This window comes from Narcine bancroftii, chromosome 8, assembly GCF_036971445.1.
Source record: "Narcine bancroftii isolate sNarBan1 chromosome 8, sNarBan1.hap1, whole genome shotgun sequence".
Lineage (NCBI taxonomy): Eukaryota > Metazoa > Chordata > Chondrichthyes > Torpediniformes > Narcinidae > Narcine > Narcine bancroftii.
This window is the reverse complement of record NC_091476.1, coordinates 73,165,634-73,190,155: the sequence shown is the minus strand read 5'-3', so window position 1 is coordinate 73,190,155 and position 24,522 is coordinate 73,165,634. Positions and strand designations below refer to the sequence as shown.

Here is a 24,522-nt window from a genome sequence, read left to right as displayed (position 1 = left end):
TGGGAGAACAATCACTGGAGTTTAGAAGGATGAGTGGGAATCTTAATGAAATGTATAAAATGATAAAAGGAATAGAAAAATAGAAGCAGTGAGGTTGTTTCTACTGGAAGATGAGATTAGAACTAGGCGACAGAGCCTTGTGATTCGGGGTAGTAGATTTAGGAGGGAGATGAGGAGGAACTGCTTCTCCCAGAGAGAGGTGAATTGGTAGAATTCTCTGCCCAAGAAAGCAGTGGAGGCTGCGTTGGTGAATGTGTTTAAGGCACAGCTAGATTTTTGAAGGGGAATTAAGGGTTCTAGGGGATGGGTGGGAAAGTGGTGCTGAGTCTCATTGAATAGGGAGTAAAGCTCAATGGGCTGAATGGCCAGCTCCTGCTCCTGGTTTTGCAAAGCCACCAAGGTAGGTTTATTGTCTTCTGCGGTGCCACTTCTAATGAGAAGACCCTGCAGGGTAGGAGACCACCTGCAGAGGACCAGTGAGGAGCTCGGGAGTCTGAGACTCTCTTCACTGCTGGGAGGCCAGCTCGTGAGAACCAAGTGCCAGGACTGGGATAGGTGTGCAAGGTACCCAGGCACCGATGGCTTTGTAATCACTTTGGGGTTGGGAGCCAGAGGCTGACTCAGATGCCTGGAGATTGGGTTGACTGCCGGACCGGACAGGAGGTGGTGCAGCTGCTATGGGGAGCACATGAGGCGGTAGGATCCATGAACATTCGGTGTCCATGCTGGGACTCTCTTTTGCTTCCCTCTCTTGCCTTGAGCTAGGCAAGCGGTGTCTATTTGGCGCTGGAGAATGGCCCATGCAGCGTCCATGGGAAATAACATGCAGTCGACGGTCTGGACCTGGCCCCTTCATAGGGAATGTGGGAAATCAGGCAGGCACCTGAAACAAAAGATGAGGCGGGGAGGGGGGAGGATCACAGGCAAACAGGTGAGATACAGATTGGTGGGAGGGTAGAGACTGATTGGGTGGAGAAGGCAATGAAAAATAGCTCTCTGTCGGGAGAAGGGCTGGGGAGTTGGAGGAAAGGAGAGGTAATGGAAATTGGGTGTTGATGTTGACTCCATCTAGTTACGATGTGCTGTCCGTCCAATTTCCTGCAATCTCTTTGTGTCTTTACAGGGCAAACAAATGAAAATGACTTTTGCGGACTTGGTTTTTGGGACAATGGGGAAAATTTGAACTTTGATCTTGTTTAAAATTCCATTGAGGCCTATGTGACCCTTTCCTGATCTCCCTCACCTCCTCCAACACTCCTCCCCCCACCCCCGCTCTCTCCTGCCCTGTTGTTTTGGAATACTCCCCCTAAACCTTGGCACTTTTGCCTGTTCCTCTCAGGCACTACCCGTGAGGGCAGCGCACTGCCAAGCCTCTGTCTGTGATGTTTTTGTGAGGCACTTTGGGGACCTTCCAGCCACACCAGCATCTAGCTGTCAATCCTCAGTTACCAAGGAGTCTCAGGTGATGCCAGGCTGCCCTGTTTGATCGACTGAGTCATCCTCATAGAGTCACAGTTTAAAAATAAAGAATTGCCCATTTAGGACGGAGAAGAGGCGGTCTCTTTTTTCCCTCCAAGGTCCGTGAGTCATTGGAACTCTCTTCCTCCAAGGGAACTGGACAGCAAAGCTTTTTCGTTTTAAGGAGGAGGTGTACACTTGATAGGCAAGAAAGGAAGACACTCCCAGTGGTGGATGGGAACACCACATTGAAGTTACAAGGAGATAAGCCTTGCTCTTATTACTGTGGGAGGGAGCAATGTGGGAGGGGTGGTGAGGAGGGAGCGCCGTGGGGGGGTGGCAAGGAGGGACCAGTGTGGGAGGGGCGGTGAGAAGGGAGCACAGTAGGATGGGTGGTGAGGAAGGAGTGCTGTTATGAGGGGCAGTGAGGAGGGAACGCCTTGAGAGGGGCGACGAGGAGGGAGTGCTGTGGGAGTGGTGACGAGGAGGGAGCAGTGTTAAAGGGGTGGTGAGGAGGGTGTACAATGGGAGGGGTAGTGAGGAAGGAGTGCCATATGAGAGGCGGTGAGGAGGGAGCACTGTGGGAGGGGTGGTGAGGAGGGAGCTCTGTGAGAGGGGCAGTGAGGAGGGAGCTCTATGGGAGGGGTGGTGAGGAGGTAACCATGGGAGGGGTGGTGAGGAGGGAGCTCTGTTGGAGGGGCGGTGAGGAAGGAGCATTGTGGGAAGGTGTTGAGAAGGGAGCACTGTGGGAAGGGCGGCGAGGATACAGAGAAATAGTCGAGGTGGTTAAATACAGACAGGTGTCAGGTGTTACACTTTGGGAAGTCATGTTAGAGGAAAGTGTTCAATGAAATGGCAGGAACTTCTGAAGCACTGATGTGCAGATGAATCTGAGGGTGCTGTTCCAAACTCACTCAAAATGGCAAAACAAGGAGAAACGGAGGTAACCTTGATCATTTCCTTTCAATCCCAATTCAGGGTACCTAATTTTTAAAAAATTTGGACATACAGCATGGTAACAAGCCCTTTCAGCCCACCAGCTCGTGCCACCCAATTACACCCAACTGACCCCATACGTTTTGAAGAATGGGAGTAAACTGAGAACCTGAGAAAACCCACGCAGACATGGAGAGAACGTACAAGCTCCTTACAGACAGTGTCAGATCCGACACTGGCGTTACAATACCGTTGCACTAACTGCTCTCCTTGTGGTTCCTGAGAGCCCTTGGAAATGGCAGCAGTTTAAAGACAGAGAGGTAAAGAAGGCTGGAGCGTGGAGAATAAAAGTTGGGAGGTCACACTGCAGCTGGATATAACTTCATTTGAGCCACAGAACAGTAGTAATTCTGGTTGCTGCATTACAGGAAGGATTTAGAGGCTTTGGAGAGGATTTGCCTGGATTGGAGAGCATTGGCTACAAAGAGAGGTTGAACAAGCTTGGATTATTTTTTCTCTGGAACTTCAGACACTGAGAGACCTGATTGAAATTTATAAAATTATGAGTGGAATAGAAAGGGTTGATAGCCATTTTCCCCAGTGGCGCATGGAAATCTTCTGCTCCACCATCAGATTTCTGGTTGGACAATGAACAACAGACACAACCTCACTCTATCCTACTTTCTTGCACTATTTATTTACTTTTGAAATGTAATTTATAACAATATTTGCACTGTAATGCTGCCACAAAACAATGAAGCTTGTGACATGTTCATGATAATAAATTCTGATTCTGAAATGTCAAATACATAAGGGTGTAGCTCTAAGCCGAAAAAGAGATGTGTGATAATGTTATTTATTTACATGGAATGGTGGGTGTCTGTGACACAGTGCCAAAGGAGATGGTGGAAACACAGACAATAGAATCATAGAACATTACAGCACAGAAACAGGCCCCTTCGGCCCTTCTAGTCTGTGCCAAACTATTATTCTGCCTAGTCCCACTGACCTGCACCCATTCCATATCCCTCCCATCCACGCACCTGTCCAAAGTTTTCTTAAATGTTAAAATTGAGCCCACATTCACTTCAGCTCAAAACTTGTTCCACACTCCCACCATTCTCTATGTGAAGAAGTTCTCCCTAAACCTTTCCCCTTTCACCCTTAACCTTGTCCTTTGGTTTGTATCTCACCCACCCTCAGTGGAAAAAGCTTATCTACATTTACTCTGTCTGTCCTCCTCATAATTTTAAATACCTCTATCAAATCTCCCCTCATTCTTCTAAGCTCCAGGGAATAACCTGCTTAACCTTTCCCTGTAACTCCATTTCTGAAGTTTGGGCAACATCCTAGTAAATCTTCTCTGATCTCTTTCTATCTTATTGATCTCTTTCCTGTAGGTCGGTGCTGTAAGTGCACACAATCCTCCAAATTTGGCCTCACCAATATCTTGTACAACTTTACCATAACATCCCAGCTCCTGCACTCAATACTTTGATTTATGAAGGCCAATGTGCCAAAAGTTCTCTCTACAACCTGTGACACCACTTTCAGGGAATTATGTATCTGTATTCCAAGATCCCTCTTTCTATCGCACTCCTCAGTGCCCTACCATTTACCATGTACGTCCTTTCTTGGTTTGTCTTTCTAAGTGCAATACCGCACACTTGTCTGCATTAAATTCCATCTACCATTTGTCAACCCATTTTCCAGCTGGTCCAGATCCCTCTGCAAGCTTTGAAAGCCTTTCTTGCTCTCCACAATGCCTCTAATCTTTGTGTCATCCGCAAACATGCTGATCAAATTTACCACATTATCATCCAGGTCATTGATATAGATGACAATCAACAATGGTCCCAGCATCAATCCCTGAGGCACACCAATTTTCACAGGCCTTTTGTCTGAGAATAGTGACATCTCAGAGGCATTGAGACACATAAACGGGCAGAGAATATAGGGGTCATGAATGCAAACAGATGGGATTACAGGTATGTGCCAATTATTGTCCACGATACATTCTGTGAAATTGTGCATTATGCGATGTGGACGTTTTATGAACACCATATTATACACTTAGCAAAGGTATATAGGATACTGTAGTGTACCTGTAAACTTTTTATTTGTAAGTAGAGATCAGTGTGGGGACCAACTCGGGGCTGTGGGGAGAGAGCGGGGCAGTGGGATCAATGTGGGGAGAGTGCAGGGCAGTGGGATCAGTGTGGGAACTGACACGGGGCTGTGGGGAGAGAGAGCAGTGCAGTGGGATCACTGGGGGACATACAGGGATGTGGGAAGAAAGTGGGGCAGTGGGATCAGTGTGGGACTGATACAGGGCTGTGGGGAGAGTGCGCGGCAGTGGGATTAGTTGGGACTGATGCAAGGCTGTGGGGAGAGAGCGAGGCAGTGGGATTAGTTGGGACTGATACAAGCGGTATCTGAATAATGATGGGACCACATGCGGTCGGGGGCACACACCTGTAGTTTAATATCATGATCAGCACAGATTTCATGGGGTTGAAGGACCAGTTCCTGTACTGTTCTGTACATTGCAGGGAGAAAGAGAAATTCATTCTAGTGACTGTAAGACTGGGAATAGGGAGCAGGGTAGAACAAAATGGGGCCATGAGTGAAGGATGGAAAAGTTCAGACATATGGAGCGTATTCAATAAACAATAACTGGTGCAAATTCTAAACCTGAGAAGGGGGATTCAGTAAAAGGCAGCAAGAGGTGGGTTACACTGCTGGTCTCCCTGAATGGCAGGAAAGGCTAGAGGGATGAATGGCCTCTTGATTCATTTGCAGAGAGTTTCAAGGCTCAGAGGTCATCTATCTTTTGAATGTTCCCAGTAATTCTCCCATTTCCCGTGTGAAGCCCTGAGATCAACTTTCCCCTGGATCATCCAGTATTGGACGTGGGAGCCTACCTTGAAATAATGCAGCAGATTCCTGCAGCTGATCTTCGACCCGCCGATCTCCTTCTCCACCAAGTTTTCGGGGCTCAGCAGGAGTTGCACGAGGCCCTGGAGATGAACCTTAAACTCATCCTCGATATCTGCCAGGGGATAGGATTGAGGGCTGAGCACCAGTGGGGCAGAGGCAAGACACTGGCAGAGGTGTACAATGTTATCAGGGGCATAGATATGGAGCAGCGTGAGAAACCTTTCCTTCCACACCAGCCAAGGGAGAGGGGAGGCTCCCTTTCTCCACACCTGTGGGGGAGGCTCTCTCTCTCTCTCCATACCAGCAGGGAGAGGCTCCCTTTTTCTCTCTATCTCCACACCTGTGAGTGGAGGGTCCTTTTCTCTCCACACCGTCAGGGGAGGCTCTCTTTCCACCTACCTTTCAGCTTGCCATCAAAGGTGGGGTTGGTGGACACTTTCAGTCCTGGGTGGGGCATGACGAAGCACAGGATCTTCCTGAAGCAGGAGTGGATGTGCCTCCTCACCAGCTGCAGCTCCTCGTGCTGGTGAGCCTTGACCTGTGGACAGTGGAGGGAGGAGGGGAAAAATCTCTTCCGTGCTCATGCTACAGTTTGCCATCCCTCCACCCCGTCCTCCAATCCACCTTCCCAACGTGCCCTTCAGGATTCCCAATCCTGCCCATCTGCTCACTAGGCAGTCGCACAGCCCCACGTGCCCAGGGTGACCGAAATGTCCCACCTACTGTGTAATAGTCGAGTTTTGTGAACCAATTTTTAGGGTAAAATTTAGGGGGTCAACTGTTACACGAAAACTACTTTTGACTACTGTAAGTACCTACATCGGTTGAGGCTTCGGGAGTTTGGATGGGCAGGCAGTTGGGACTGGGTGGTGAGTCCGTGTTCAGGGCATCAGGAGCTCAGATGGGCGGGCAACCAAGGCCTAGGTGAGAATCCGCAGTCAGGGGCGTCGGGAGCTTGGATGGGTGGGTGGCCAGGGCTTGGGTGAGAGTCCGCTGTCAGGGGATCGGGAGCTATGGTGGGCAGGTGGTCAGGCCTAAAATAGGGCGAGGGGTTGACTTTTACACGCGATGTATGTAAAATAGCAGAATTTAGGGCCAAATATAGGGTGGGGAAGGGGGTATCAACTTCTACATAACATCAACTACAGTATTACATGCGTGTACAGATGCTCCTTAACATACGATGGGGTTATGTTCTGGCAAACCCATCGTAAGTGGGATAATCACAAGTTGAAAAGGATACAATATCGCACATACTGAACATTATAGCCTAACTTACCTTAAATGTGCTCAGAATACTTACCCTAGCCGACAGCTGGGCAAATTTATCTACAACAAAGCCTATTTTATAATTAAATGATGAATAACTTTTATTCCACACTGAAAAACTTCAAACAATCATTAGTTGGCCAATTGTAAGTAGAGGAGCATCTGTATACGGTACACCCATCCCACCTGCCTGCATTTGGCCCAAATTCTTCTAAACCCATTCCATCCATCCAAATGTTTCTTAAATGTACCTACCTCAACCACCTCCTCCAGCAGCCCGTTCCATATACCTTCTATGTAAAGATGTTACCCTTCAGGTTCCTGTTAAAATTCTCCCTCCCCAGGTGATCGTGGGTGATTGAATGATGGTGGTGAAGATTCACCCGAAGAAGCTTTGCAGAAATTTATACACCTCGCCGGGGACCTCCCCTCAACCATCTCACAAGCAACAGGCAGATCGGAGAGAACTGCTCATACATGATCCCTACCTGGAGTCGCTTCTCCAAGAAGTTTCTCCCTCCTTCCAATCCGTAAGGAAACTCATAGGGAAAACTCCAGTCCCGCACCAGGAACAGCAGTGTCTGTAGGATGGAGTGAGCAGGTGCATTAAGATGGGAAACTGCCAACCTCTTGATGTCCTTGCACATGGGTACAACTCTAACTGGGTGCTTCACAGCCTGGTTTGGAAACTCGGGGACGCAGAGGCTGCAGAGAGTGGCGAAACCTAGCCAGGTCCATCACGGACCTCCCACCCATTATGCATAGCTAGCATAAAGCAGGGGTGGCCAAACTGCAGCCCACGGTTCAACTACAGCCCGTTGCCCATTTTTAAGTGCCCCAATGGATGAAAAAAAAGCAGTGGCGCCGCCGAAACTGCTGAAACAGCAGCGTTTCCAACTACAGGGAGCGAAGTCTCAGCGCTCCCCAGCAGGGTCCAACCGCTCAGTCTGACTGCCGGCAGCTCTGTACAAGCTTGAAATGGCCTGTTAAAGTTGGCGACCATGGCTGAAAACTACAGGGCTTAATATTGTTTGGCCCGTGACTCCTCATTTTTCTGTATGTGGCACACAACCGAAAAAGTTTAGCCAGCCCTGATGTAGCGGTTAGCGCAATGCCATTACATGCCAGCGAGCTGGGTTCGAATTCCATGCTGTCTGTATGGGGTTTTATGTTCTCCTCCATGTCTGCGTGGCTTTCATCTGGGTGTTCAAGTTTCCTCCCACCCTTCAGAATGTATGAGGGCTGTAGGTTAATTGGGTGTATTTGGGTGGCACAGGCTCAAGGGCCAGTGCTGTATGTCTAAATTTTAAAAATATCTACTTGAGGTGCTGCCTTAAGAAGACATCCAATGTCATAAAGGAGCACCATCACTCTGGTCCAGTGGGCTAATGGGCCTACCTGCTCCTGAAGTATATCTTGTGATCTTGAGATATGACATTAGCCTGTCCTCCCTAATTGGCAAACTCAGGACCAGTAATGGGAGGTCACAGTGTCAGTGTTGTCCATAGCTCCAGCCATCCCAGTTCAATTCTGTCCTCAGACAGAAGAAGGGATCAGAGTGGGAGTGGGGCAGAGATTTAGGGGATGTTTCTTTCCTCCCAATTGTGGAGCTCAGCAGCTGCCTCCAGCTGAGACCAAGGGAGCTCCCTTGCAACCTGCCCATCTTACGATGCCCAGCTTAGTGTCGCCTTGTCCCCACTTGTTTCCGAACTCCCACCCGGCATGGTGATGGTGTGGTGAATCTATGCTGAGCTGTCAGTCTTCCTCTTGCCTAGCCCTGCTTTACTGACATTGGGTGTGTATTATCTCTACCATTAAAGACACTCCCCTTGGGTATAACTGTGTATGCACCCATTGTCTTTCATTATTGTACCATTAGTTTCTGCTAATAAAATTGATGTGCCAGTTAATGAAGTAGACAAAAGAGCCATAATTATTGACTGATTATGCAGCCTTTGTCTACTTCATTAACTGCCACTTCAGGTGGTCCCTTCGAATTTTTGTGGAGTTTAACATAAGAAATAGGAGCAGGAGTCAGCCATTCGGCCCATCGAGCCTGCTCTGCCATTCAATGGCTGTTCTGATGAGAGGATCATCTCCACCTGCCTGCCTTTTCCCCATATTCCTTAATTCCCCTACTATGTAATAATCTATCCAACTTTGTTTTAAATATATTTACTGAGGCCACCTCCACTGCTTCAATGGGCAACAAATGCCACTGATTCACCCCCCCCCCCTCTGGGAAAACCAGTTCCTCATCTCCATCCTAAATCTACTACCCTGAATGAGGCTACGTCCCCTAGATCCAGTCTCCTCCACCAATGGGAACAACTTACCTACCTCTATCTTATCTATGCCTTTCATAATTTTTTATGCTTCCATGAGATCCCTTCTCATTCTTCTAAATTCCAGCGAGTGCAGTCCCAGACGACTCGATCTCTCCTCATAGGTCAACCTCCTCATCTCTGGAATCAACCTGATGAACCTCCTCTGCACCGCCTCCAAAGCCAGTACATCCTTCCTCGAGTAAGGAGCAGTTCTCCAGATGCGGCCTCACCAGTAGCTTGTACAGTTGCAGCAGAATCTCTCTGCTCCTAAATTCAAACCCTCCGGCGACGAAGGCCAACGTTCTATTTGCACGTTCTCCTAGTGACATGTGGATCTCGCTCTCGCCTACTCCAGAATTGCTCCCCCCTCCACCCGAAGAAGTTTAACTGCCTGCTGTGAATTGCCTGTAGTTGGGGAGGGGGGACCGATGGGTAAACATGAGAGAGAATAGGCTAGAGATCAGGAGCAATGGGAATGTTCAGAGATGATGGGCCAAATGATCTGCATCTATGACAGGAGAAAATATGAAATAGAACCTTAGAATATGACAGCACATAAACAGTCCCTTCAGTCCATCTAGTGTGTGCTAAACTATTTGCTTCATTCCTTGACCTGCATCCAGATCATAGCCCTTCATATCCTTCACATCTACATACGTAACAAAATTCCGAATGAGATGCTGAACATAGAGGACCATCTACTCTCGTGATTGGATGGGAAAGATTCTAGAACAAATCCGGAGAGCTGGCCTCACCACCATTTTTGTGGGTGCACAAATAATTTCCCAACCACTTCTCCCCATGCTTTTGGCTGAAATTGTTTCTCACGTGCCAGGAGGCCACGACGACGGTTGGCTTGAGTTCATGGCTGGCATGAGTCACCCTCCTCCGCGGCACTGAGCTTCTGAGGCCACAATTTCTGTGTTTCTTATCCAGTTAAGGTACCTGGCATTGGAAGGTCAAGGGCAGGTGAATGATTCTTTCCGCAGAGGCCCATTGTTTGGCACAAATGTATTGAATGATTGGTGGCCTTTTCTCCCTACTGAAGGCAAATTAACAGCCCACCACAGGCCATGCTGAGTCTGCTTGACCCATCTTAAGACCATAAGACATAGGAGTAGAAATAGGCTATTCAGCCCATCGAGTCTGCCCTACTGATCCATTTTCCCACAGCCCCACTGCCCGGCCCTTTCCCTATAACCTTTGATGCAACATCACATCCCTGCTCTTGTATTCTAGTTCTCTTGAAATGAATGCCAGCACTGCATTTGCCTTCTTCACCATCGTCTCAACCTGCAGGGTATCCTGTACGAGGATTTCCAGGTCCCTTTGCATCTGGGTATTTTTAATTTTTCTCCCCATTTAAAAAAGTCTGCCCATTTATTTTTTTCTCCCACTGTGCATAACTGTACATTCCAAGATGGGTTCTGCTGCTTTTCCTAGTGACCACTTGTGGTGTGAATGGGCATGGGGCCGACAGTATGACAGAGATTAGTGGAGTTGCTCAAGGAGGACTGCAGGCACCACAAACATCCGACCTCTTCCCGTTCTGGATATTTTCAATTTTCTCCCCATTAAAAATAAAATAGTCTGCCTGTTTATTTTTTCTACCTTAGTGCCTGACCGTACACCTGTTGTGTCCTGGCCCTGAGGCAGAGATGGTCCTACCTGGAAGGGTTTCATAGACGTCTCGTCCATTGCCAGGCGCCCGTACTCCGTGAAGAGCTGCGACAGAGGAGGACAAGGAGTTAGGGCTCGACACTGAGCTGGTGTGGGAGAGAGGGCGAGTTTGAAAGCATCTAAGCTTGATAAGACGCCTTGATAAATGTCACCGCAAGTCACCCTTACCTTGGGTAGAATCAGCAAGATTTTGGGCTGGGTTAGAATCTGGTGCTGTCTGGAAGGAGTTTGTACATTCTCCCCATTTCTCTATATGCTTCTTCTGGGTGCTCTAGTTTCCTCCAACCCTTCAGAACATATATGGGTTCATTGGGGTATTTGGGTGATACAGGATTGTGGGATAGGAGGGCATGTACGTTTAAACTTAAAATATAAATTATGTGCCTTGGGTTCCAATCTGACCCAACACCTGGAACAAATATAATGGCTGCGTTACACTGAAACATCCCAAAGTAGAATTAGCAAATAAAATTGTCCCATTTTTTTATTGTTTTCTTCTCCTCCAAATGTAATCGAGCTGGCCAGGTCACTTAAGGTGCTGATAACCATCCTATCATGGACATTTCCTTTCTTCCACGCATCCCTTCCCCACCAATGGGAGTCAAGGCCTCACAGCACTGGGGGCTTGGGTTCCATCCCCCACCTCCGGTGCTATCTGCGAGGGGTTTGCACATTCACCCTGCAATTGCCTGGGATCCCAATGGGTGCTCCCACGCCCCAGAGATGTGCGTGTCGGTGGATTGGTGGGGGGAGTTAGAGGTGAAGGGTACAATCTGGGGGGGTTGAATAGAATTTGGGGAGAATTAAAAAAAAGGTCCAGTACAGGATAAGTACACTGGACAACGAAGATGTTACTTCCTGAACACTTTAGGGTCTATTTTATGGGTTTTGAGCTGCTGATCATGAAAATCACCTTAAAATTTTCCTAAACTGCACCATTATTTAAATAGAACATATCTTTGTGATTTCTTTCATATTTTTACATGCTTCAAGCATGCAAAACATGTCATTGAAAATTCATTATCTGCATTCACACTTGGACTTCTTCCCTGCTGATCTTGGTGCAGTCAGTGACGAACACGGTGAAAGGTTTCACTGGGACATTTTGACTATGGAAAAGCGGAATCAGGGCAACTGGAATCCATCAGTGCCAGCTGACTATTGTTGGACACTGACACAAGAGGCATCAGGTGCTGAGTACAAACGAAAATCAGCGGCAAAACATTTTTAGGTCAGTTAAACTAACTAAATTTGTCAGCATTATTACACACTTAAACATGCTAAATTCAATAAAAAGTTAGTTTAGTGTTTCTCCAACTTCCTACGTGATACAGCAAATGTGAAATTCAAGATTCAGTTTAATGCCATTGTACTAAAACAGTGTCATATTACATGAAATTGCTTTTGTCTGCTGTTAGGCAGATTCTCCACCGCAGAAATTGCCTGAAGCACCTCTTACAGTTAGAGAAAGAACGCAAAAGAGAGCCCTCCCCCCCCCCCAGAGTCACCAAGTGTCCATAGATTTGCCTCTAGTGCTTTCAGTTTCCGCAGTCACACAGAGACCATTGGCAATCCGAGCTCCAGATCCAAACCTCTGACACGGTCAGGAACCCTTCAGTGCCTTTAGCACCCCCTCACATCCCAGTTCCAATACTTGATCCCCTTCAGCCAATTTCAAGCCAGTCACCAGCAGCCCGCTGCCCGGCGCAAGACTCCCAACATCAGCAGCCCCCAACCTCCGTGGGTTCCTCGCCTCAAGTCGCCAGCAACCTGCCACAAGTGTGGGTCTTTCAGCCACAGAGCCTCCTTACTGGTCTGCCGCTGAGGTCACCATCCCCTTGGATAATCTCCTCTGCTTCTCCTTTCCAGACATGGGGTGGACTCCCTGTTTTCTGGTGCCCTGCACCAGTCCTCTGCTCCCCGGAGTCTGCAACCCTTTGTGGCTGCTGCCAATCATAGAAGCTGCCATCTTGGGCGCAGACCCTGCGGTCATGGGATTTTAAATAAAACTACTGTCAGCTCCTTTAATGAGCTGTTCAAAGCCTGTGCGGAGCTGAAGGTAGTTGGACCCCACAGAATGCTATATCTCTGCTCCCTGTAGGTCCAAACCAACATCAACAGCAGCGCTGCTATTTTCACATTCGCCAATTACCTTTGTGTTCATCTTAAAGTTGTCTATCATAATCCCAAATTTCTTTTCAGGAAACAAATCTTTTGAAAAAGTTTGTTGTCCAGTGGTATCAATGGGTTGATGGACAGCATGGATTCAATGGGGCTGAATGGCTGGTTTTCTCACTGTATCTCTCTGACTCAGCGACCTCCCCTCCATCAGAAAACCAACTTGCATCTCACTCTTTCCAAGTTCTGACGCAAAACCACAGATCCTAAACGTTGACTGGTTCTCACGCCATAGATGTCGCTTGACCTGCGGAATGTTCCCAGCAGTTTTACCTTTTTATATTACTGATGCAGGTGGCTTATACAGTGCAGGCTTTTATTCCAGTCAGGAAGCTGACTGGGGCAGTATCCGAGCCTGACACTGCATTATATGCTCATCAGTGGCTATACTTTGAGGTGTCTGAGGCAATACAGTATGTCACCAGACTCTTGTAAACTTCTACAGGAGTACCATAGAGAGCATTCTGGCCAGTTGCATCACTGCCTGGTATGGAAGCACCAACTCTTAGGACAAGAATAAACTCCAGAGGGTTGTTAACCCGGCCTGCAACATCACGAGCACCAAACTTCACTCCATCGAGGACATCAACATGAGGCAGTGTCTTAAAAAAGCAGCCTCTATCCTCAATGACCCCACCACCCAGGCCATGGCCCCTGCACTCTGCTACCATCAGAGAAAGGAGCTTAAAGACGAGCACTCAGCAACACAACGACAGCTTCTTCCCCACTGACATCAGATTCCTGAATAATCAATGAACCAAAGACACGGCTTGATTTTTCAGGCCCTGTTATTGCTATTATTTTATTTTTTATAGAGTAATGCCATAAGATGCTTATAATACGAATGGTTGCCCTGTGATGCTGCCACAGAACAGCAAATTTCATGACTTGTTCATGACAATAAATCCTGATCCTGATATGTCCAGACTTTTCGATGGCCATGGAATGTACAAGAGACAATAATGACCCACCTGCAGATGCTGTAAATCATCCTCCTGAATGTTGTTGGTCAAATTGTACACCTGGAATAAAGCAAAAACACTTCGACATCAAGAGGAGTCATCAAAATCCTAGAGTCAATGGGCAGCACTTTATGAAATAGAAAGCCCAGAGAGGTGCATTGGGTAAATACACAAAAGTGCTGGAGAAACTCAAGCAGGCCCCGCAACATCTACGAAAGGCGGAGATATATAACCAACATTTCAGGTCTGAGCCCTGAGTTGAGGTATACCAGCAGACAGATGTCTGAATGAAAAGGAAAAACACAAAGGTCTGCAGGCATTGTGGTTAAGTAAAAACACAAGGCAGGAGAAACTCAGCAGGTCAAACAGTGTCCTTTAGAAAGCAAAGAGAAAGATACAGAATCTACATTTCGGGCAATGGTAAAAAGAATCAATGCAGCAGAGATGTGGTTTCTCAGAAGAATGCTACGCATATTACCCACAGTCAGGAAAACAAACAGAGAAGTTCTACAAAGAACAAAACATACATTACTGAAAAGAATCAGAAAACAGCAATCAAAATTCTTTGGACACATCATGTGAAGAGATACATTAGAATGTTTAGCTACAACTGGAAAGCTAGAAGGAAAAAGAACCAGTGGCAGACAATGAGAGATGGATTAACATCATGGTTAGAAATGGGAGGCAACAATTACAATTCAGAGGGTCAGAGACCAAGATGATGGAGAGACATGATCACCCATTCCAAATGGCAAGGCACCTGAACAACATAAAGTACACTGCTTGGTCCGCTGAGTTTCTCAAGCATTGTGTTTTTACTTGCCTGAATCAAAAGGTGGGGGAAGTAGGGAAGGAAGAGGTAGTGGAAGGAGTACCAGCCAACAGTCAAGAGGTCGGGGTGGACATGGGTAGGAAAGCATGAGAGGAAAGATGAAAACTGAATGGTGATTGGGGGGGGGAGGGAAGACCTATGAATGCAGAGCTGGAAGAGAGGAGACAGAGGGATAGGGAGAGATTCGAAGGGAGGAGAGATGGAGGAAAGGAGATAGAGGGATATGGAACGAGAGAGATGGGGAGAAAGGTGCTAATGGAAACTGGAGGTCAATGTTAATGCCATCTGTTTGGAGGGAGCACAGATGGAATATGAGGTGTTGTTCCTCCAATATGTGGGTGGTTTCTGTTGGGCAGTGCATGAGACCATGGATACACATTGTCAGCAAGGGAATAGGGAACATGGAGAGACATGTCAGTATGGGAAGGTGTTTATTTGGGGCTTCCTTCATGACCAACACAGCCCATCACCTCTCCTGCCACTCCCACCACATCAGGCTCACCCGCTGCCATACCTGGACTGAGCTCGTCATGGTACTGAGCGCGAAGATGGTGGCGCAATCCTTCACCGTGGATTGGCTGTCAAAGGCTCCCTGAGTGTCCAATAGCAACACGGCGACCTGCAGGGGAAAGGTCTTAGGCAATTGAAGGGCACTCATTAATTGGCTATGTCAGAGAGGTGACAACCCAGGGTAGTGCTGAGGACCAAACCACCTGTAAAAGGGCTGGATCATTTGATACCTGATCAATCCTAAGGCAACACTCCCTCCTCATCACCCCCACCTTACAGTTCAGCACTCCATCCTGACCACGCCTCCACCAGCGCCCCTTTCACAGCATGAGCTCCCTCCTCAACTCCCCCACCAACCCACAGTGGGATGCTTCCCCTCACCGCCCTTCCCACAGCGCTGTGCTCCTTCCTTACAATCCCTCCCACAGTGTGGCACTCCCTCCTCACCTCTCCCCTCACATAGATCCCTCCACACCTCTCCTCCCACAGTGTTTCCTCTTTACTGCCTCTCCCACGGCACTTGTTCCTCACTGCCCCTCCCATGGTGCTCCCTCCCCACCTCTTCCCTCACAAAGATTCCTCCACACTTCTCCTCCCATGGTGCTCCCTCCTCACCACCCCTCCTGCGGTGCTCCCTCCTCACCACCCTTCCCACAGCACTCACTCCTTACAGCCCCCCCACAGTGCTCCCTCCCTCCTTCCTCACCTCCCCTCGCACAGCACAGCACTCCATGTCTAATAGAGGGGGAGAAGAGAAGGGAGGAGGGAGAGAGGGGGTGGAGGGGAGGAGAGGGAAGAGAGGGGGAGAGAGAGGAAGGGAAAGATGGGGAGAGGGAGACAGGGGGAGAAAGGATGAAGAGGGAGGAGAGGGTGACTGTGCCCAGAGGTGCTGAGGCGAGGACCTGAGGTGTACCTGGTTTCCGCTGGGCTGCTGCACGACAAACACCTCTGTCCACATTTGTATCCCGTTGGTATTGGGGTCCGAACCACCCCTCCAGGAGAATCCAGTCAGTGGTTTGTCATCCCTGCCCATCCAGTTGGTCGTCATTCCCATCTTCTGTGGGGAGAAACTGGGGGAATTGTTACCGGGTAGATTCCGGTCCCCAGATCAGGGTGGAGTAGGGTGTTGTTATACAGTGACAGACCCGTCCCCATTAGTACTGTACCCCAGTGTTATACAGTGACAGACATGTCCCCACCAGTACTGTACCCCAGTGTTACACAGTGACAGACCCGTCTCTACCAGTACTGGACCACAGTGTTATACAGTGACTGACCAGTCCCCACCAGTATTATATCCTGATGTTATACAGTGACAGACCCATCCCCACCAAGACTGTACCCCAGTGTTATACAGTGACTGACCAGTCCCCACCAGGACTGTACCCCTGCGTTATACAGCGACAGACCTATACCCATCAGTACTGAACCCTGGTGTCATTCGCAAAATTTAAAACAGTGCAGCAAAGGAAGATTCCCTTCAGACCATCACGGCATCCTTGAACATGATGCCTGCATTTCCTGCCTGTTCATTTGTCTGTTTAAAGGCATCTTGATCATCACTATTGTATCTACTTCCACTACTAACCCTGGCAGCCCATTCCCAGCACTCAGTATTCTCTATGCAGAAGACTTGACCCCCCTCCCCATCTCTTTTAAACTTTCCTCCCCACTCACCTTGAACACATTTGACATTTTTACCCTGGAAAAAAGATTCTGACTGTCTATCCCAGTGGTTCTCAACCTTTTTTTATTTCCACTCACACACCACCTTAAGTAATCCTTCAGTAACCAGAGAGCACCTATCGCATCCTATGGAGTTTCAGGAAGTTTGGTATGACATTGGAAACCCTGGCATATTTTGACAGACATGTGGTGGAAAATGTGCTGGCCAGTTGCATCTCGGTATGGTACAGGGACACCAATACCCCCCAAGTGTAGAGCCCTCCAAAAGGTAGTTGGATGCAGCCCAGGACATCAGAGGCAAAACCCTCCCCACTAATGAGTTCATCTACAGGGAATGCTGCCATTGGAGGATAGCAGCAATCGTCAAAGACCCACACTGCCCGGCACACGCTCTGGTCTCACAGCAGCTATCAGGAAAGAGGTCCAGAGGAGGAGTCACGTGATGGAGTAGTGGCCGGTCGGGGAACTCCAGCCCTCTCCAGAAAAGTTTAAAAAAGACAGTGAAAAAACGAAGGCACAAACACAAAAAGCAAAATAAAGTGAAAATAAAGGTGTGGAGAAAATGGCAGCGAAAAAAGAAAAGCCAAAAACAATGGGAAGAAGAGAAGAAGAAAGGACGTCGGAAGAAGAAGGTGAAGGCCTTACCTGTCCGAGGAGGCCCGCCGCGGAGAGAGAAGCCCGCTCCCTGAGGTCAGTTGAAGCCCCGAACTCGGGACTACAAAACTGGCTCACGAAGCCAAACAAAAGTGCGCAACCGCGCATGCGCGATGCGCAAGACAAAAATAACACTGACAGGAGGGGGGACCAGCTGAGGAGTCGATCTCCACAGCTGAAATTGACAACCACAACAAAGCAGCAAGAGGAAAACACAGAAAATAATGAGAACAAGAAAGAAGAGAGTAAAGAGAAACCAAAGAAACAACAGATGACCAACCCAGAGGAAGAAGACCAGCATCAAGACACTTCTAGTAAAAATAAGACCAAAAATACCCAACAAAATAAAACAAACAACCCAACAAGAAAACCAGAAGAGACAGAGGTAATGGACACAGATCCTGGAGTGGACTCAGAAGAAGAAGAGGAAGAACACAGAGAAATGGAAGATGAAGGGAAGGGCAAGTACATGGATATATTTTTTTTTAAAGAATATATGGAATCAGTAAAAGAATGGCAGTCACAAGAATTCAGTGAAATAAAAAGAAGAGTAAAAAGTACAGAAGAAAAAATGAACAGATTAGAGATGATCATGTCAGATATAGGAAAAAGAGTAGACAAGGTGGAAGAACGAGAGACAGCCGTAGAAATGGAAGTAGATGACTTAAAAAAGAAATTAGAAGAAACTGATAAAAAAAAGTTAAAGAGACACAAGAGCTGTTAGCTCAGAAGATAGATATAATTATAATAGAAGAAACAATATAAAGATAGTGGGCCTTAAGGAAGATGAAGAAGGCAAGAATATGAGAGAATTTATAAAAGAATGGATCCCCAGGGTCCTAGGAAGACCAGAATTACAGGAAGAAATGGAAATAGAAAGGGCACACAGAACATTAGCCCCTAAACCACAACCACAACAAAACCCAAGATCCATTCTAGTAAAATTCTTAAGATATACAACAAGAGAAAACATATTGGAGAAAGCAATGAGGAAAATAAGAGAAGAAAAAAAACCCACTGGAATACAAAGGTCAAAAAATTTTTTTCTATCCAGATATAAGTTTTGAACTCCTGAAGAAGAGGAAAGAGTTTAATACAGCAAAAACGATCCTATGGAAAAAAGGATATAAATTTATGCTAAAGTATCCAGCGGTACTTAAAATAGTTATTCCAGGGCAGCAAAACAGACTATTCTTAGATCCGGAGGAAGCAAGAAAATTTGCAGAACAATTACAAAACAGACAGAGAGAGGAAGATATGTAACGAGAACAAAAATGACAACAAACTATATGTATGTGTGTATGTATATATAAAAAAAAATAGAATATAGGTAAGAACTAAGAAGGGAAAGAAAGGGAAGAAAGGAAGTATGGGGGGAATTAAGAAAGTGACCTTTGTTATTTATGAAGATTAAAATCTTTTCGGGGGGGCTGGGTGGGGAAGAGTTACGGTCACTGCGAAATCAGTTGACGCTTGCGAGTGAATTCGTAAATCCAAATGGAGAGGGGAGATGTGGTTGCCCGACAAGGAACAAAGGGCAACTCAGGAAGGGGAGGGGATAGTGGGGTTAAAGGAATTTTAGATAGGAGAATAAGAGAAATGTTTTATGTTTTAGAAATGTTGTCTTATAAAGTGTTCAAAAAAAGAAAGCAGAAATGGATAAGAAGGAAAGGTGATGATGAGGAAATGGAAAGGAAAGATAAACAAAGTATGAAATGGCTATGTTGAACTATATGACTTTAAATATTAATGGAATACATAACCAAATCAAAAGGAAGAAACTGCTAAATTTACTGAAAAAAGAAAAAAATTGATATAGCATTCGTACAACAAACACACAACTGAAGTGGAACACAAGAAATTAAAGAGAGATTGGATAGGACATGTAACAGCAGCGTCATATAATTCAAAAGCTAGAGGAGTAGCTATATTAATCAGTAAAAATGTACCAATCAAAATAGAAGAGGAAATAATAGATCCAGCAGGGAGATATGTAATGATAAAATGTCAGATATATTCAGAGTTTTGGAATTTACTCAATGTATATTCACCTAACGAAGAAGATCAAAAATTTATGCAAGATATCTTTTTGAAATAGCAGATATGCAAGGGAACATACTAATAGGAGGGGATTTTAACCTTAATTTGGACTCAAACATGGATAAAACTGGAAAAAAAACTAAAAGAAAGAACAAAGTAACCAAATTTATACTTAAATCGATGGAAGAAATGCAACTTTTGGATATATGGAGGAAACAACACCCAAAGGAAAAGGAATATTCATATTATTCGGGTAGACATAAAACATACTCAAGAATAGACCTATTCCTGTTATCAGCTCGCATGCAAGACAGAGTTAGGAAAACAGAATGTAAAGCTAGACTATTATCGGACCACTCACCCCTGATATTGACAATAGAGATAGAGGACATCCCGCCAAGAATGTATAGATGGACATTAAACTCCATGCTACTTAAAATGCAGGATTTTAGAGAATTCATTGAACGACAAATTAAAATGTACTTTGAAATAAGTACGGAATCAGTGAAAGATAAGTTTATACTATGGGACGCAATGAAAGCGTTCATCAGAGGACAAATAATAAGTTATGTAACTAAGCTGAAGAAGGACTACAATCAGGAAACAGAGCAGTTGGAAAGGGAAATAGCAAATATAGAAAAAGAATTAGCAATGAAAGAAGACACAACTAAAAGAAGAGAATTGGCAGATAAAAAAATAAAATATGAAACACTACAAACATATAAGGTGGAGAAGTACATAATGAAGACAAAACAGAAATATTATGAACTAGGAGAAAAAACACACAAAATTCTAGTGTGGCAGCTTAAGACAGAACAAACTTAGAGAATGGTATTGGCATTAAGGAAAAAAGACAAGCAAATCACATATAATCCAACGGAGATTAATGAAAACTTCAGAGAATTCTACGAACAATTATATCAAACTGAAAACAAAGGGAAAGATGACAAAATAGATGAATTTTTAACTAAAATTGAACTACCGAAATTATAGAGGTACAAAATAAATTAACAGAACCATTTGAAATAGAAGAAATACAAGAGATAATAAAAAAAACTACCAAATAATAAAACACCAGGAGAGGATGGATTCCCAATAGAATTCTATAAAACATTTAAAGATTTATTAATTCCTCCCCTTCTGGAAGTAATCAACCAGATTGATAAAACACAAAGCTTACCAGATTCATGCAAAACAGCAATAATTACAGTAATATCAAAGACAGGGAAAGATCCACTCGCACCAGCGTCATATAGACCAATATCTTTACTTAACACAGATTATAAGATAATAGCTAAACTATTAGCAAACAGATTAGCCAACTATGTACCAAAAATAGTAAATCTAGAATAAACTGGATTTATTAAAAAAAGACGAACAACAGACAATATCTGTAAATTTATTAACTTAATTCATGCAGTGAAAGGAAATAAAGCTCCAACAGTACCGGTTGCTTTAGACGCAGAGAAGGCCTTTGACAGAGTAGAATGGAATTATTTATTCAAAGTACTACAAAAATTCAGTTTACCAGAGAAATATATTAATTGGATTCTTTGGCTTGGCTTCGCGGACGAAGATTTATGGAGGGGGTAAAAAGTCCACGTCAGCTGCAGGCTCGTTTGTGGCTGACAAGTCCGATGCGGGACAGGCAGACACGATTGCAGCGGTTGCAGGGGAAAATTGGTTGGTTGGGGTTGGGTGTTGGGTTTTTCCTCCTTTGCCTTTTGTCAGTGAGGTGGGCTCTGCGGTCTTCTTCAAAGGAGGTTGCTGCCCGCCAAACTGTGAGGCGCCAAGATGCACGGTTTGAGGCGTTATCAGCCCAGTGGCGGTGGTCAATGTGGCAGGCACCAAGAGATTTCTTTAGGCAGTCCTTGTACCTTTTCTTTGGTGCACCTCTGTCACGGTGGCCAGTGGAGAGCTCGCCATATAACACGATCTTGGGAAGGCGATGGTCCTCCATTCTGGAGACGTGACCCATCCAGCGCAGCTGGATCTTCAGCAGCGTGGACTCGATGCTGTCGACCTCTGCCATCTCGAGTACTTCGACGTTAGGGATGTAAGCGCTCCAATGGATGTTGAGGATGGAGCAGAGACAACGCTGGTGGAAGCATTCTAGGAGCCGTAGGTGGTGCCGGTAGAGGACCCATGATTCGGAGCCGAACAGGAGTGTGGGTATGACAACGGCTCTGTATACGCTTATCTTTGTGAGGTTTTTCAGTTGGTTGTTTTTCCAGACTCTTTTGGATTAAAGCATTATATAAGGGGCCATTGGCGAAAGTGACAGTAAATGGATATATATCAAAACAATTTAACTTAAGCAGATCAACAAAGCAGGGATGCCCACTATCTCCCTTATTGTTCACATTAGCCATAGAACCACTAGCAGAACTGATAAGAACAGAAAATAAAATAAAAGGGATAAAAATAAAAGACAAGGAATATAAAATCAGTTTATTTGCAGATGATGTTATAGTATACTTAGCAGAACCAGAAATATCAATAAAGGAATTACATAGGAAATTGAAGGAATATGGAGAAGTGTCGGGGTACAAGATAAACGAAAATAAAAGTGAAGCAATGCAAATGAATAATGCGAATTTCTCAAAATTTTAGAAAGAATCACCATTCAGATGGCAAACGCAAGCAATGCGATACCTAGGTATACAAATAAATAAAAACCTCGGCCATCTATATAAACTCAATTATTATCTACTAATGAAAAAATTACAAGACGACTTAGAGCATTGGAAAAACTTACCACTAACACTGATAGGAAGGATAAACTGTATTAAAATGAACATCTATTTCAGGCATTACCAATACGCTTAACAGAGAAATTCTTCAAGGAGTTAAAGAAAATAAAAAGGAAATTTTTATGGAAAGGGGGGAAACCGAGAATAGCTCTAGATAAATTAACAGAATGGTATAAACAAGGAGGCTTACAACTGCCAAACTTTAAAAATTATTATAGAGCCGCACAATTAAGATACCTATCAGATTTTTATCAAACAAGGGAAAAGCCAGATTGGACTAGATTAGAACTAGATAAAATAGGGGAGAAGATACCTGAACATATATTATATAAATGGGATGAAAAATTGGTACAACGTAGGAATTCTCCAGTATTACATCATCTGCTCAATATTTGGAAGAAGATTCATGTAGAAAGGAATAAAACAAATTACCAACTACCAAAACTAATACTGATGCAAAATCAGCTAATCCCTTTTACAATAGATAACCTTTCCTTTAGAGAATGGGAGAAAAAAGGGATCAAAAGAATAGAAAATTGTTTTTCGGGAAATAAATTATTATCCTTTGAACAAATGAAGGATAAATATAATATAACTCACGATACAGTGTTGGCATACTACCAACTGAAATCCTACTTGAAGGACAAATTGGGAAGCAGTCTGAGGTTACCAGAGGGAAGTAATTTTGAATATGTGATTACAGACACAATGACAATCAAAAAATTTGTAACAAACATGTATATTAAACTCCAAGAAAAGGAGAATGAGGAAACAAATGGTAAAACTAAACAAAAATGGGAACAAGATCTAAGCATAAAGATAAAGAATGAAACATGGGAGAAGTTATGCTCAGGAACTATGAGAAATACAATAAACACGAGGTTACGTATGATACAATATAACAGGATACACAGGCTATACATTACACCTCAAAAGTTAAATAAATGGGACCCAACAGTATCTGACAGATGTTTTCAATGTAAAAAGGAAATGGGAATAACAATTCATGCAATCTGGACATGTGAGACAGTAGAAAAATTTTGGGAAGATCTAAACCAGATATTAAATAAAATCACAAAAAGCAATATACCAAAAAACCCAGAGATCTTCCTCCTAAGTAACATAAAAAACAAAGAATTTGGACTCGATTTGGATGGTCCACAAAAAAGATTTGTCATGATAGCCCTAGCTGTAGCAAAAAAATGTATTATGTCAGCCTGGAAATTAGAAGATAACTTGAGAATACAACAATGGTATATAGAAATGAATAAATGTATTCCATTAGAAAAAATAACCTATAATTTAAGAAATAACATTACAATATTTGAACAAATATGGGAGCCATACATGAAACATAATAGAGAAAACCTACCGTGGACATCTACCACCTAAAATGACAGAAGGAGAAGTGAATGAAAAGAGCTGACTCAGTGGAATTTCTTGTTTATTTTTATTGAGTGACATTGTTTGACAGGTTTAATGTATCTTATATTCTGAACTTTAAATAAATGGGAGGGGAGGTAGGGAGGGAGGGAGGGGAGGAGGGAAGTGGGGGGGGGGAAGAAAACGACACTGTATATATTTAAGAAGGAAAATGTATGTATCTTGATCAATATGGTTTATAGTGTCAAAAATAAAAAAAATTTAAAAAAAAAAGAAAGAGGTCCAGGTACCACAGGACACACACCACCAGGTTCAGGCACAGCTGCTACCCCTCCACAATCATACATTTCAACAACAAACTCAATCAGGGACTCATTTAACAACTATTATTTTGCACTTTATTGATTTTTTTCTTTGTATTGCATGGTTTGTTTACATTTCTTTTTGTGTATATGTGCACGTTGATTTGGTTTATCTCAGCACTACAATTCTGCCTCGCCTGCAGGAAAAAAAACCTCAAGGTTGTATATGATGCCATGTATGTACTCTGACAATAAATCTGAAATCATAGGTGCTCTGTGGTTAGTAAGGGATGAATTTTGATGGTATGTGTGTGGGAAAAAAAAGTTGAGAACTACTGGTTGATCCTTTCAATGCCTCTCTTCAATTCCTCTATCTCATCTCCACAGCCTCCAATACTCTAGAGAAAGCAACCCACATCTCCCCACAGCTCATACCCTCTCATCCTGGTATCTCCCTCCTGGTCCCTGCACAAAGACCCCACACCCTTCCTGCCATAGGCAGTAAGTGCCTGCATTTACACAGATGGAGCGAGCGTGAGAGCAGGCGTTGTGAGCAGGGAGCCTGAGGGAAGCCTGGTACCTGTTTGTAAAGGTAACGCAGCATGAAGTCCA

General features: G+C 44.8%; 1 protein-coding gene across 6 annotated transcripts in view; it reads right to left on the bottom strand.

Annotated features, from left to right (window-relative positions):
- LOC138740849 (atlastin-3-like) overlaps positions 1 to 24,522 on the bottom strand; it is a 46,564-nt gene that overhangs the window by 8,787 nt on the left and 13,255 nt on the right. For 4 of the 6 annotated variants that reach the window (XM_069894061.1, XM_069894060.1, XM_069894059.1 and 1 more), the window contains exons 3-10: positions 24,491 to 24,522; positions 16,006 to 16,149; positions 15,097 to 15,216; positions 13,760 to 13,810; positions 10,599 to 10,655; positions 7,092 to 7,184; positions 5,734 to 5,872; positions 5,319 to 5,446 (exon numbers count right to left, since the gene is read on the bottom strand). The exon at positions 24,491 to 24,522 is cut by the window's right edge and continues 181 nt beyond it. In XM_069894061.1, coding sequence (XP_069750162.1) covers positions 5,319 to 5,446; positions 5,734 to 5,872; positions 7,092 to 7,184; positions 10,599 to 10,655; positions 13,760 to 13,810; positions 15,097 to 15,216; positions 16,006 to 16,149; positions 24,491 to 24,522 — 764 coding nt within the window. Of the gene's footprint in view, positions 1 to 5,318; positions 5,447 to 5,733; positions 5,873 to 7,091; positions 7,185 to 10,598; positions 10,656 to 13,759; positions 13,811 to 15,096; positions 15,217 to 16,005; positions 16,163 to 24,490 lie in introns of all 6 variants that reach the window. The other 2 variants (XM_069894063.1, XM_069894064.1) reach the window with 2 other exon arrangements.